The sequence below is a fragment of the Solanum dulcamara genome, chromosome 12, assembly GCF_947179165.1.
Source record: "Solanum dulcamara chromosome 12, daSolDulc1.2, whole genome shotgun sequence".
NCBI lineage: Eukaryota > Viridiplantae > Streptophyta > Magnoliopsida > Solanales > Solanaceae > Solanum > Solanum dulcamara.
In genome coordinates this window covers 64355680-64370256 of record NC_077248.1, presented here as the reverse complement: position 1 = coordinate 64370256, position 14577 = coordinate 64355680, and the positions used below count along the sequence as shown (strand labels likewise).

Below are 14577 nucleotides of genomic sequence, written 5' to 3'. Positions count from 1 at the left end.
TTTGCTTTTATCCCATTTGCCTGTTAATTACTTTGACCAAGCCAGATTCAAAATGATTCAATGGAGAATAACAGGGAATGTTGCTGTAAAGTCTCTGGAAACATAATGTAGAACCGAGGCATGCATAACCATTGCCTTGTTTATTGATCAACGTACAAGTAGAGATATGCTGCAAATGTGATCAGCAGTCACATACAAAGAGGGAAAGAAATTGCTTCGATTCATTTTCGTCATACGAGCTTCTTGAGGAAGGTGATGATCAACTGATTGACCTGTTCAGGAAACTGCTCTTGGACAAAATGGCTTCCTTCTGGTAAGAATGTGATTTCAAGATTAGGTACATACTCTTTCACCATTCCAGTTGAAATGAAGTGCTCTAATCCTATCACAAGCAAAGAGGAAACTTTGATTTTGACATCTTCAACTCCATATTCTTCTAACCAACCCGCCAAAAACCTCACCTTAATATGGAGAAAAGATGGTTACAAATATCAAAAGCAATAAAGTATATACATGAATAAGACTAATACTAAGACAGACACGGTGCTCTAGACTATCACCAAGCCTAATCCTATCGAAAAGTAAGACAAACACTTAACTACCTAATCTTTTATTCTAATCTGACCACGTGTAATGGGGTCAATTGATCCTATGGAGCTCTCCTTAAATCTGACCACATCTAGAGTTAATTAGAAGTGACTGACCTGTAAGGAACCTGCAATGCAGTCTGTAAGCCTGGGTTTTCATAAAGAGATGCATAGTTTGCAAGATCTTCAGTAAACCAGGCAGGCAATGGAGTAGAAGGATCAACCAAGTCCATAATTTCTTCATCATACATTGCTGTTGGCAGTGCACTTTCAGAGAGCAAAATATATATGTTCTTAACTATTGTTTCTGTATCAAAACGCCCAAAGTCCGCTTTAGCTCGCCCTGGTTCCTGCTAAACATAGGCGAGGCGAAGCCTGATTTCAACTTTATGGGTTTTGGATTTTGGCATAACGACTAATCAAATGTGTAAGTGTTAGTCAGAGCTAGTAATATGAAGCTTAAAGTCTAGATAGTTGTAACAAAAAGTAATTTCCGCCCATGAGTAAGGACTTTTAATCTATAGTTTGGTAAGTAAATAAAAAAATATTATTAGAAGAGTATTTATATGTAATATATTTGCCCTTCCACTAATGAAAAAAGTTTAATATTGTCCTTTGTTATACTATCCGTCCATTCAACAACATACTCAACGTAATTCCACAAGTGGGGTATGAGGAGGGTAAAATATATGCAGACCTTTTTTGCTATTTTTGTGGGAGTAGAAATGTTGTTTTCAGTAGACTCTCGACTTAAAAGAGGTTTAATCAAAGTCGGATTTAAAGAAAAAAAATTATGACAACAAAATAGCAAAGATGAAACAAAGAAAAGAAGCAACATGCAGTTGTACAAAAATTGAACAATAAGATATTATACGAATTCTTCCAAAAATGAGAAGATTACTCTTGCCTCTCCCACATAAAAGTACTTCTACACTCGACTACCTAGCTACTATCCTTCAACCTCTCCAGCTATATCCCTTTAATGTTATACTATCGATCCATATATACCCTTAACATTATAAAAGTGACTCAAATTTGCCCTTCCTTCGTTAACCCCATTCATTTTAATCAAAATGACATGTCAACTTATCACATCAACCTTTCTTCTTCCACCGCTACCCAAAGTCACTAACACTTACCATCTAGGAAACACATATTGTGTTCAACCAAACACTAGAAAATAACTTACCCATGAAAATTAATTTCCTAAAAAAATGACTTATGTCGTATCAAACACGCTCTTACCTGCCATCTCAACATATAGAAACCTTTTGGAAGGAGATCCTGAGGAAATGTTCCTGGACTAGTGAGGAGGAATGGCACACCAAGTGTTGCAACTGCTGAAACTCTATTAGGGTGTAGGAGTGCAAAATGGAAAACTACTCGAGCTCCAAAATCCTTCCTCACAAGAAAAATCTGCATAAATATACATTCAAAGAAATTCATTAAAATGGCAACATATATTAAATTTTGAACCATAATCTTTAATGGTAAAAAATTTAAAAGGTTAAATTCAACAAGCTTATATCTTGAATTTACCTATATTCATATTTGTGCCGATGAAAAATAACAGATATCTAATGAAACAGTTTAGGTGTGCGTTATTTAGTTAATAAAAAAAAGTGAAATACAAAGATAAATGTACTTGTGTCATCCTATAGATAAGGCATAATACATAAACACATGCTTAAATTTGGCGTTAATTGACAAGTAAATATTCTAACTTTGACGGTGAGCTTCTTAACACCTCAATTTGATCTTAACTTAGGATTAAACAGTTCAACTCATTTCCACAGTATCTCATGGACTCCCAACATTGACATGACATATAAATCTTAGAGATGTCTAGATGATCATTTTGTAGGTTGAAATTCTCAATTGACACATTAGAGACGAGTTAAGATATACACTCCTAAAATTGAAGGACTTACTTATCAACTGAGGTCAAATTCAAATGATTGTTTATAAATTATGCCTATAAATACTTGTGCATACTTTTGACACGACTTCTTGTGAACTAATGAAAAAATTGACTTTTTAAAAAGTGATAAAATATAAATTGAAAGCTAAACAATGAGAATTCATAAGATTTTTGATACCTAAAAATTTTATAGCTGCAATAATATTTAGGGGTCGTTTGGTGTGAATGATAACATCAAATAATCTCGGTATTAAATTATAGTGGCACTTAAGTTGGTGTTTGATTGTCAAGTTCGGGATAACTTATCCCGGGATTAATAAATAGTATTGTGATAAGTTATCCCTCCTCTTGGGTGGTATACTAATCCCGGAATAAAGTAGGTAAATGACAAATATATCCCTTTAAATATTTTTTATACCTCACTTTTCACATTCATATATATTTAAATTATTTTTAATACCATATATAACAACATTCACTCCTTATTTTTATGATAATTCTTCATATTTTTTCTATTAAAAAATTACACTATATAATATAATTTTTATTTATAAATTTATTTGACTAATTGTTATGTTTATTTATATTTTGATTTCTCATAAATCCTTTTTTACTTTAACAAACTTAAAATGAAAATTCTACTTTTAGATTAAATAAGAAGAAAGTTTTATTTTTAAATACATAAGACATCATGGAAATGTACACATAAAAATATTTAAGGTAAAAAAGATGAAAGTTTTAATTTAAGAATGAATATTGAATAACTAAAGCTTGCAAAGAAAATATAAAAAACTAAATAAAGTGAAGGATATTTTTGTAAACAAATAACATATTCTTAAAATTTATGCAATTAATATTATTTTGAATACAACAAACCAAACACTCAATAAGAAATAATATCAACATAACTTATCACAGCATAACTTGTATTCAAACCAAACGACCCCTTAGGGTGTGTTCGGTATGGAGGAAAATATTTTTTCAAGTTTTCATGTTTGTTTGGTTAAAATTTTTGAAAAATAATTTTTCTAGAAAAATAAATTCCTTACAAAAATTAAAAATATGACTTCTTTAGTGAAATTAGAAACAAGTTTAACATTCGAGATTGACTATGTCCTTTCCGCCCTTCAACATATCTTATTTTCGCTCCCAATCCCCCAACCCCACTCACCCCATCCCCACCACTCTCCTCCCACCTCATGTCCACCTCTCATTAAATTTGTCTAATTATATATAATATTTTTTTAAATAATAATTTTTACTTATATACCAAATATAAAAAAATATATAAAAATAATTTTAAAAAAACTATTTATTTTTTGTCATACCCAACGCACTACAGGACGAAATTTTTTATTATGGTTGAGGCATACCAACTCATACTAAACTTGATTCCCCTTTTCCTCTTCTTTCATATATCATGCATCTGCCATTAGTTTTTTTTCTTTCTTTTATTTCTCTTCCAACATATTTGTTTTCTATTTTGTTGGTGAAAGTTTAATTCTCATATATTACGTAATCTTCTTTACTATTTTTTCTACCCCAAATTTGAAAAATAATAATATAATATTTGTATGACATTATTTTTTAATTTTTTCCTATTTAAAGGATTTAATTTTGGAGAATGATCTTTCAAGAATTTGATTGACTGATCTAATTAGTTTACGCATTTTACTATTCGAGTAGTGAATTTTGAATTGATTTTTTGTGATTAATATATAAGTTTTGATTTTGATAAAAAAAAAATTAAAAAATTACTATGGAAAATGAAAATAAAATGTGTCAAAGCCTATGTAGATAATTAGAGGTTGTGAACATAAAAAATCCAAGTTAATGTTTTGAACAATCATTTATATTTTGGAAGTTGCCTATTAAAAGCATTTTTGTTTATTTTCCTCTCATTTTTCATTTATCGTACTTTAAAATTTTATTTTTATAACCCCTATCTTTTCAAGTTTTATTTTTAGGACCATTCGAACATAAAACATATTTATTTATTTTTTGAAATAATATTTCACCTTATTTTAAAATCGATGTTTGCTCATGAAAATTTGAAATATAATTTTTTTTAAGTTTGAAGTTGTATTTCAAATTTGAAAAACACCTTATAATTTATTTTTCAACTCACTTTTCACTTTTGAAGTTGTACTTAAGTACATTCAAAAATGAACATCATTTCTAATATTCGTTAAAAAAAAATATAATCAAACAAAATTCCATCTTCAATGTCAACTCCATAAATTGTAAATAAAGTAAAAAAATATTTAAAATCTATGGCCAAACACCTAATAATAATAATAATAATTGTAACACTCATACTTTATATGCCTATAATTTCTAAATACTTAATGTATAATTTAATAATATGTGTTTCACTTTTTCTATCTATATAAATTTAATTGTGTTTAATTAGAGGTTTATTTTATTAAATTAATTTTATTATTTATATTTTAAAATTTTAAATTGATTATAAATATCTTATGCAGTGATTTAATAATAAGAATAATATTACAAGAAAATAATACATATATATTGTATTTATTAAAATAAATAAGACAAAAGAAAATTTTATTATTATGGATAAGTAAAATAAAACTGAGGTAGTTTAGTAGAGTTGTTTTCAAAATAGATATTTTTACTAAAAGAAACAGAAAATGAGGAAAAAGAAAGAGAGAAAAAAATAATTGAGAAAAAGCTGAGTTGATGTGTGGATCTCATATATCATATTATAACCAATTTAAAAATTCCCGTATGCCTCACCCATACTAAAATTTTTCACTACAAGACTTATATAAAATATTTTCTCCATTTTTGTGTGATGGGATTGCATATGAAAAAGAATCAAATTGATAAGTCAAAACTCAAATGTGTGTTATTTAACTCATTAAATAAATGGACACTTATTACAATGTAAGACATGTGGTTCATTTAAATATTTAAATAAAGAAGAATATATTATTTATAACTACTTCCTCCGTTTAATTTTACTTGTCATTATTTTCAAAAATTAAATTACATAAAAATTTGATCAATATTAAAAAATTATGTCGATTAATTTAGATTTTCACCGTATAATGCTATTTAAAGACACAAATGCTCCTAGTTATTAGAATTTTTTTCATTTAAAAGACTGAATCATAAATCTCATGTCAAGAATAATGGGACATATTTCATCTATCTCATCATATCTTTAATGATAAAAAAGGAAGTTATATTATTATTTCGATCCAAATTATTTTTAAACAAATTAAATTTATTAATTCAATTTACTTTGACGTGTTCAAAATCAACTAACACACCATAGTTTTCGCATGATTGGTTGACTCTTGAAATCTTAATTATGCCACATAAATTGAATCGAGAAATATAAATACTAATTATTATGTTGAATTTCTATAGCAATAATTAATTTGGACAGTACTTATTTTAAAATGGAAGAAATATTTGCAGCTTGTGCTTGACAAATCAAACTTTAGCTATTGTTATGAGAAGTTTGGCCTTAACAGTCACATTTTAAACAAAAATGTCTTTATTTTTTATAATAATTTAGTGTGTTTAATTAATTATTTATATATTTAATAAATTTTAAATATAAATAAAAGTTCTAAACTAAAAGTATTCGGGGTCGTTAGGTAGGGTGTAAGAATACTGATGCATATGGTGTATTAGTAATGCTATTATGTTGAAATTATTTTTTATGCAATGTTTGATTTGGTGTATTAAAATAACATGCTTGCATAATTTCTAAAAAAAAGCCGTTTACAAAAATATTCTCCACAAATACATTAAAAAGGATGTGGAAAAAGCTTTAAGGGACAATTATAGTGATTTTAATCATCCTAATGCATGCATTAAAACTTCTTGCATTGATAATATCATAATTTTTCATATATTGGTTATACATAATATAATATCAAATAAAATATATAACTAATATTTACGAGTTAATATATGCATTATTTTTTCTAATTCACTCTATCAAACGACTTTAAATTTATTGAACTCGTAAATTGAACTAGAGCTCTACTCAAGGAAAAAAGAGAAATAAAAAAGAGGGTCGGGGAGGGGGACAATATGCATCCCATTGAACCTTTCTGTAACTACATTCTTATATAATAATATCTCACTATAAAAAAATCATGTTTTTCTCTAAGTCAATTTTTATGTTATATTTATTTCTTTTATAACAATTTTTTATCTATAATAATAACAATAATAATAACAATAATAATAATAATAATAATAATAATATCTCAACTTTATTTTATAACTCAAAACTTGATCAACTAAGTATAGTTCTCATAAAAATTCACTTAAGTTGATTTTATAACCTAAAAAGTCACACAACAATTAATATTTCACCTAAAAACTCATTTAATTAATTTAAATATTTTTATTTATTTATTTTTTAAAAAAAGAAGGAAGGTGAGTCTTGCTTAACATCTTCAAATTGCAAAATTAATCTGCAAAAATGGCTATAAATTAGGCTATGTTTTAGCAACATGGCTGGCTATTGAAAGCCAAGAATGTCTTTCTTCATTTCTCCATTTTCCTCCTCTGATGTCCCCCTTCTTCTTCTTCTTCCTTCTCCATTACTTCTGATGTCTGCTATCTCCTACTTGAGTTGAATCAAGAACATGGATTTACCTTTATCTATGCCATAAAAGGTAACCCCCCCCCCCCCTTTATGTAAGCTTCAAAGGTGCAAACTTTATGTCTTTTTTTAGGTTTTCACCATTACACAGAACAGTTAAATCAAGAACTCAAATTTCTCTTATTTCACAAAAGGGTGACATCCTTTTTATGTATGCTGTAAATGTGCAAACTTTATGTCATTTTTGGGTTTTCACACTACCAGAATAGTTAAATCAAGAACACAAATTTCTGTTGTTATATAAAGGGTGATACCCTTTTTCTTATGTATGGTGTAAAGGTGCAAACTTTATGTCATTTTTGGGTTTCACCATTACCCAAGAACAGTTGAATCAAGAACACAAATTTCTCTTATTATATAAAGGGTGATACCCTTTTTCTTATATAAGCTCCAAAGGTGCAAACTTTATGTCTTTTTGGGGTTTTCACCATCACCCACAACAGTTAAATCAAGAACACCAAATTTCTCTTATTATATAAAGGGTGGTACTCTTTTTTTATGTATGATGTAAATGTGCAAACTTTATGTCTTTTTTTGGTTTTCACCATTACACAGAACAGTTAAATCAAGAACACAAATTTCTCTTATTATATACCAATAAAAGGATAAAAGGTGGTGACCCCTTTTTCTTGTTGTGTATGTGCATGCAATTTTCAAATTTTATCCTTTTTGTCTTATGTAATGATGTTATTTTTTTAGATGTAAAAAAAGAGGAAATATCTCAATTACCTTTTAGAACAACTTTTTTCCATAATTGTGCACCTGTAATGAAGGCAATTAACCAAAAGTTTCCTTTGATTGCGGTGTTAATCTCTAATTTGTTTGTGATTATCCTACACTTCTCCCTTTTTTCCCTTTTTGGGGTTATAGAATTTTGGTGGTTAGAAGTGAAGAGTGAGGATTGAAATGATGATAGTTTGAAAATGTAAGAAGGAAGCATGGGTTAGTGTAATCATTTGAACAACTGTTTTTTGTTTATGTTTGAAACTTTGGGAAATTTTTTGATCTCCCTACAATTTTTCTTCCTAATGAGATTAAGGCGTAGCCAATGCATTCTTTCTTGTGCCTCCTACCACAAAGTAAGCTTTTTTCATCATAATTCTTCTAGTTCATCTTCTTGGAATCCTTGTATTTTGTTGGAAGTTTGGGTATTTATTAGCTTGGCTTAATGCAAGCATAGTTGAACGGAATGGGTCAAATTAAGAAGAATGGGTGTTGATGATTTCTGTTTGTGGTTTCCAACTAGTTTGGGATTGAGGTGTAGTAGTTTCCGTTAATTAATGCAAGCATAGTTGAACAGAACAGGTGAAATTGAGCAAAAATAGATGTTGGTGATTTGTATTTGCATACTCAACTAAGTTGGGATTGAGGTGTAGTTGTTTTCGTTAATGTAATGCGAGCATAGTTGACGAGACTGAATGATAGGTTTTATCAGTTCTCACTTCCATTCTTGAATCCTTTGGCAATGTGGGTTGTTTTGGTAATCTTAGGCAAGATTTGATGTTGATATCCTAATGGTTCCTCCTATGCTTAAAAAACTTTTGATCTACTTTGACTGTGGAACAAACTTTCATTCTATTAGATTGTATAAGCCATGCCTTCTTCACTTCCATTATTTCTTTTGCCGTGCTTATTCCTACTGTTTTCCTTGAGTTGAAGGTCTATCGGAAACAACCTTTCTACCTCCAAGGTAGGGATAAGGTCTGCGTATACTCTACACCCCTTGACCCCACTTTGTGGGATTACATTGCATATGATCTTGTTAGACTATATAAGATGTAGATCTTAGTCTAGATGATAAGACGATTGAATTGTCATCCCAAATTGTACAGGTTGACTTGAAGACCATTAACTTGCAACTTTCTTGAAATCATAGTTTTAATTTCTTTGCTATGAGCAATGTGCAACTTGATACATTTTTTGTTTTTGAGTGCATTCTATGCTGTGATGGAGTAGCTTTCTTCTTGCTGGAATTACCTGTCTAATGTGAGGACTTAAACTTAATTATTATTGCCCGTGATATTTCTAATTCAAAATCATTTGCACTAACACCTTGGAGTAACTGGTAAAGTTGCTGCCATGTGACCAGGAGGTCACGGGTTCAAGCCTTGGAAACAGCCTCTGGCAGAAATGCAAGGTAAGGCTGCGTACAATAGACCCTTGTGGTCAGGCCCTTCCCCGGACCCTGCGCATAGCGGGAGCCTTAGTGCACCGGGCTGCCCTAAAATCATTTGCACTAACTGAAATCTACCAAAGGAGTTGAGTTAGACTCCTAAAACAGTATGCCAAATGCTAGTCGTAATTTCATTTCAGATTAGCTTTCTTGATTTTGCTATCCTTTTTCTCTTTTTGTTCTTTATTTTTTGACAGACACTTAAGTCATTAGCTATATCTTCATTCACTTCTTTGTTTAACTTTATAAGCTTGATGTCATATTTTCATTTAGTTGTGTCATTTACTTCCATTAGCAATTTATGATAAAGCAAAATGCACTTCTATTCTAATTTTAGCTAACAGAATATATGAATTCAGGCTGATGAAGATGAAAGTAATTGGCACAGAAAGAAGCTAGATGAGGAGCCAGCATGGTCACATAATCCTCCACACGTAATTTCACAGTTTGCTCAGTGTTTTAGTGAGTGCAAATTATTTTTCTATGTTACCACCTAAATGATTTCATTGACGGTCTCCGCATCTGTATTATTTTTGCCTACTGTTCAGAAAAGTTTCTCCTAGGTAGTGCACTGGACTGTATTTTTTTATTTCAAATATTTCTTGTTTTTTGTTAAACTCATAGTACAACAAATATGTGATTTTATGATGTCACGTGCTTCTTATACATTGCAATTTTTGGGACGGTCCAAATAGAAATTGTTGCTTTTAAAAGCCATGCTGCAAATTTTTTCTTACAAAACACTCTGGTGCATGGAGCACGCTGTCAGGAAGAACAACGCGAAGCATAGTGAAAAGAATGACTTTAATATAAACTTCAAGAAGCACCTCTTATATTCTGTTTTTTTGTTAGGACCGTTGTTCCCTTTACTTAATATGTTTAGCGAGATGTGTACATTTCCATTGTTATTTGTGCATTTCACTTATCAGATTTTGATGGCTGTAGCTAATGCTATGGTTGGACCACGGGCATGGATAGGAGGAATCTTCAACCGCTCGAGCAATAAACGGTTTGGAAGCGATAAATATCTTAACTACCCTTTAACTCCTCTTCAGGTATACCAGAGTACCATATTGTCCTTTGAGTTTATCTTATCTCTATTTCGTGTCCTATCTGGTTGATTCAGTTCCTTTGTTAAGCTATTCTTTCTGTTGGTAGAATTTTACTTCCCTTTGTCATTTATACCTTCTTAACATTATGAATTTTGCATGTATATTTAATTTCTGCCAGGAACAAAGCTTACATGGGCTTCAAGAACGGCTAGGAGTACCTTTTGATGAAACACGCCTAGATCATCAAGTATTTCCAAAATGCTTGTTCTATTTTTATTTCATGCTAATTTTGGTTCATAGTTACCATGAAACACTAAACCTTTATAGATAGTGAAATTGCAATTAGCTACCGTCAAGTAGAGGCATTTTTCTTTTATAAGAGACTTGGAATACTATATTTATTGATCCAAGTTATCTACCTTTTCTTTTACAGTTTATCAACAACATATTGTTTTAAAAAGATATGTAGTTGTGTACACTTCATATGAAAATCGTTTATACTAGATAGACGTATTTTCCAGAATAATAATTAAAGAATTATATTATACTAGTAAAATTTCCACAACAGTTTTGCCCCAGGCATTATGGCGTAGAGGGGTGGTCATAGGATCATACAACAAGATAGTGAAACTTAATTGGTTATCGGTTACAAGTTTTATGGTGCTCAAAGGTTTTCAGATAACTAGTGATATTGTAGACCGAAACAATCTATGCACTAGTTCTTGAAACAAATCTGAAGTTTACATAGGCCATGGGCGCACTCATTAATTCAATATGCTGAAATTTTGTTTGAAATCACAAAAACATTCTGTCTCTCTGATTTCACGAAAAAACACCGATGTCTCTATTTTATTACATATAATCTTAACTATCATATCAGTATTATTATTATTATCATATCAGAGTAGTAACTTAGTTTATAAAAGTTGGAAAATTTGTACCTCTGCATTTTTCATGTAGATTTTGTTTCTGTCTGTACCTGCATCTCTTTTGAATAATATTCTCATTTATGTTTTTCTGGTTACAACCTGTATTTTAGAACATAACTAACTCCAACTTTCAGGAAGCTCTTCAAGATTTATGGAATGCAGCATTTCCAAATGTTAAGCTTAAAAGTTTGATCTCCGAGCAATGGAAAGATATGGGCTGGCAAGGAGCAAATCCATCAACTGACTTCAGGTCAAGCTCACCCTTTAAGATGTTAAATGTTTTGTCAAGACACGATACTTTTGTCACTTTTCGTAGCAAGAAATGTGTAAAGACCTCTTGGAAGGAGGAGATTTTTATGTTTTTCAATTGCAATAATTAACATGAGTAGTGTTGCTTTTTCATCTCTAGAGAAGAAGGTAACTATACATTTGTAATTCTCGTCTGATGAAACTTCTATGAAAATCAGTAGATAACTAAGGATTAGAGAAAAATGATTCATCAGCTTGTTCACTTTTGACACTTTGTTCAAATATCCCAATGCAAAGTAATACTGAGATACTTATCTCATTTGTAAAATCTTCATGTTGCAGGGGGTGTGGATTTATTTCCCTCGAGAATCTGCTGTATTTTGCAACAAGATATCCGGTATGATTGTTTGGCTGTTCTGCAAAGAGCTTAAGTTACTCAGTAGGATTGGTGTTCTCTTTAGGTGTTCATAGTATGATTGTCACATCATAACATAACTAATTGTGGATATTCAAAATCAAGGTTTGTTTTCATAGGTTGCTTTTCAAGCAAACTGGATCAAGAGCAACGTGGGAGTATCCATTTGCAGTTGCTGGGATTAATGTTACATTCATGTTGATTCAGATGCTCGACTTATTCTCAGGTGGGATTGTGTGCTGCAAATTTATGTAACTGCTCACTGGAATGCTTTTCAAAAATCAGAGACGCTAAACATTGACAATTCTTCTGAGGATTCTCTTAATGTTTTAAGTACTCCCTCAGTTTCAATTTGTTTGATTGGATTTGACTTGCACGGAGTTTAAGAAAGTAAAGAAGACTTTTGAATCTTGTGGTCTTAAATATGTCACGTGAAAAGTTGGAATAAAAGAGTTGCTAAAAAGGGAAAGAGACATGCTTTTTTGAAACGGACTAAAAAGAAAAATAATACAAACAAATTGAAACGAAGGGAATAATTCATACTTATTAAAAGCCATCTCTTATGTTGCTTGTACTCACCAATAATGTTGCTGCATTCGTGTCGGATCCTGCAATAATGCATTACTTTTGAAGGATCTGACTCACACCCAACAATGTTTTTGGAGAGTCCGAGCAACACAGACCATCTCCACTGCTTTCAGATATCAATATTACATTTTATCTTATCTTTTTTTTCTGCACTGATTTATGGGCTGGAGAGAGATATGGCTGGTTATTCTCTGATTTTTCATTTTCTCTATTAGTATCTAAATTACCTTTCAGTTGGAAATCATTATGTTTATGCTTGGAATATATGAACCGACATTAATACTTCTTTTTCTCTTGCAGAAAAACCAAAGTGTCTTCCAGGATTAAATTTTGTTAAGTTAATAGCAGGTAAGCCAGTTAGGTACATAGAAAGTTAATTTAAGTACTTGTGAATCACTGTTCTATTTAGATGAACTCGCTTTCTTAACAAAAAACTGCAGAGGATGACGAGGCATTTGATATTCTATACTGTATAGCATTTGCAATGATGGATGCGCAGTGGCTGGCTATGCGTGCGTCATATATGGAGTTTAATGTATACTCTCTCTCTCTCTCTCTCTCTCTCTCTCTCTCTCTCTGTATGTGTGTGTGCGCGCATCTCTCTTAGTAACACTTAGGCTATGTTGACAATGTGAGGAACATGTCACGAGCTTATGGATTAAGATCAACGTGTGTGATTTTAGAAATTGTTAATCCTGATTATTTTCTTATCGAACACTATCATATAGGAGAACTGGTATAGGAGATGAAGTGTCTCAATGTTTTGTATTTCGCTAAAAATGAAGCTCAATCTTTACTTCATATTACGTTCTTACTGCTGCGTTATTCTGAAGAACAGTCATCTCTTTAGCACAAATAGTTAGTCTACCTAGTACCTGCACACCACAACTATACATTACATAGTTGCATGCTTTCTTCAAGAAGCAAAAGAAAAGGGCTCCAGACAAACATGACGAAAAAAGGCATATGAAAACGAAACGAGCAGTTTGATCTGTTGTTATCAAGATGACAGAGTAGTGAAGCTGAATTGTATATCTAAAACAGAAATGAATGTTTCACAATATGTAGCTTACACTCTCTCCTCTATATATTCTACTAAATGGTTTTTTTTTCTCATTCCATCAGGACGTTTTGCAAGCGACGAGGACGCAGTTAGAGAGGGAACTATCATTAGATGATATACAAAGAATAGAAGATCTGCCAGCATTCAACCTGATATAGTAAACACACTTCTTGTTCCTCTCTATGTTATTCAGATTCTCCAATAATGTCTATAGGTACGTGTCAGATCCTTCAAAATTAGTGTATTTTTGAAGGATCGGATGCCGGTGTGATAACATTTTTGTAGAATCCGAGCAACATAGGTTAAAGATAGGCAGAGCGTTATAAAATGATTTAGATACATCCAATAGCCAAACCTGAAAAATTCTGTACAAAAAGGTGGTGGTTTTGGCTACTCAATGTTACTTAATTGGTCTAATATTTCTAGGAGTCTTTTAGTCCTCACATAGATCTTGATGCTACAAGTAGTAAATATAGAAAAATTGTAGTGCTTTTTAACTTTAATTCTTAATTTCGTTTTGTATAATATCGGATTGAGATTAGTTTAAATGAAGCGACATAGACAGTGAATATTCGTATAGTCAATTTCAATTTGCTTGGAATTGAATAGACAAAAGAAGTGTTGTTGTGTTTGGAGGAATCGAATCTTCACCAACAAGAAGATATTTCATGTAGACAACTGACGTACTAAGATTTAAATCCTAGCATACATAGAAGGAATTGAACGGTTGTCAGGATATAACACTTCTATTTCGGAAATGAACATGTGTTCTTCGAGATAATGGCATGTGTCATGATATTTTGGAGGAGGCGCATAGTTCACCTTTTTCCTCCATCCAAGGAGAACATGTATAAAATAATTTCTAATGTGTTTTGCTTTTATCTTTCATTTATAGACCGATTTGCATATCTAACTACTTTCTGCGTTTGTATTAAGTTGTATTCAC

General features: G+C 31.1%; 2 protein-coding genes across 8 annotated transcripts; one reads left to right on the top strand and one right to left on the bottom strand.

Moving 5' to 3' along the window:
* Positions 1 to 7: 7 nt before the first annotated feature.
* Positions 8 to 3709, bottom strand: LOC129875842 (uncharacterized). Its single transcript, XM_055951068.1, has 5 exons — positions 3680 to 3709; positions 1833 to 2003; positions 716 to 937; positions 273 to 461; positions 8 to 169 (listed from the first exon to the last, which is right to left on the bottom strand). The coding sequence occupies exons 1-5, from the start codon at positions 3707 to 3709 to the stop codon at positions 8 to 10; spliced, it is 774 nt and encodes a 257-aa protein (XP_055807043.1).
* LOC129876204 (uncharacterized) lies at positions 262 to 14327 on the top strand. 7 transcript variants are annotated; one of them, XM_055951566.1, is made up of 10 exons: positions 262 to 313; positions 9695 to 9769; positions 10265 to 10390; positions 10566 to 10634; positions 11451 to 11566; positions 11908 to 11962; positions 12086 to 12206; positions 12869 to 12916; positions 13009 to 13103; positions 13694 to 14325. In XM_055951566.1, the coding sequence occupies exons 3-10, from the start codon at positions 10271 to 10273 to the stop codon at positions 13787 to 13789; spliced, it is 720 nt and encodes a 239-aa protein (XP_055807541.1). In that variant the 5' UTR covers positions 262 to 313; positions 9695 to 9769; positions 10265 to 10270; the 3' UTR covers positions 13790 to 14325. The 7 variants fall into 7 exon arrangements, with proteins under 7 accessions (XP_055807541.1, XP_055807540.1, XP_055807544.1 ...); XM_055951565.1 differs by lacking the exon at positions 262 to 313 and adding an exon at positions 6983 to 7175; XM_055951569.1 differs by lacking the exon at positions 262 to 313 and adding an exon at positions 6984 to 7175 and having other exon boundaries at positions 10281 to 10390.
* Positions 14328 to 14577: the final 250 nt, after the last annotated feature.

Bases quoted from the DNA above. Each gene is read 5' to 3' on its own strand.
- LOC129875842 (XM_055951068.1), bottom strand. From the start codon at position 3,709: ATGAGGTGGGAGGAGAGTGGTGGGGATGGG. The intron at 2,004-3,679 runs GTGAGTGGGGTT...ATATTTATGCAG, and splicing joins AGGAGAGTGGTGGGGATGGG to ATTTTTCTTGTGAGGAAGGA. The intron at 938-1,832 runs GTAAGAGCGTGT...TATGTTTAGCAG, and splicing joins TCTATATGTTGAGATGGCAG to GAACCAGGGCGAGCTAAAGC.
- LOC129876204 (XM_055951562.1), top strand. From the start codon at position 8,140: ATGTTTGAAACTTTGGGAAATTTTTTGATCTCCCTACAATTTTTCTTC. The intron at 12,207-12,868 runs GTGGGATTGTGT...TTTCTCTTGCAG, and splicing joins GATGCTCGACTTATTCTCAG to AAAAACCAAAGTGTCTTCCA. The intron at 12,917-13,008 runs GTAAGCCAGTTA...AAAAAACTGCAG, and splicing joins TTTTGTTAAGTTAATAGCAG to AGGATGACGAGGCATTTGAT.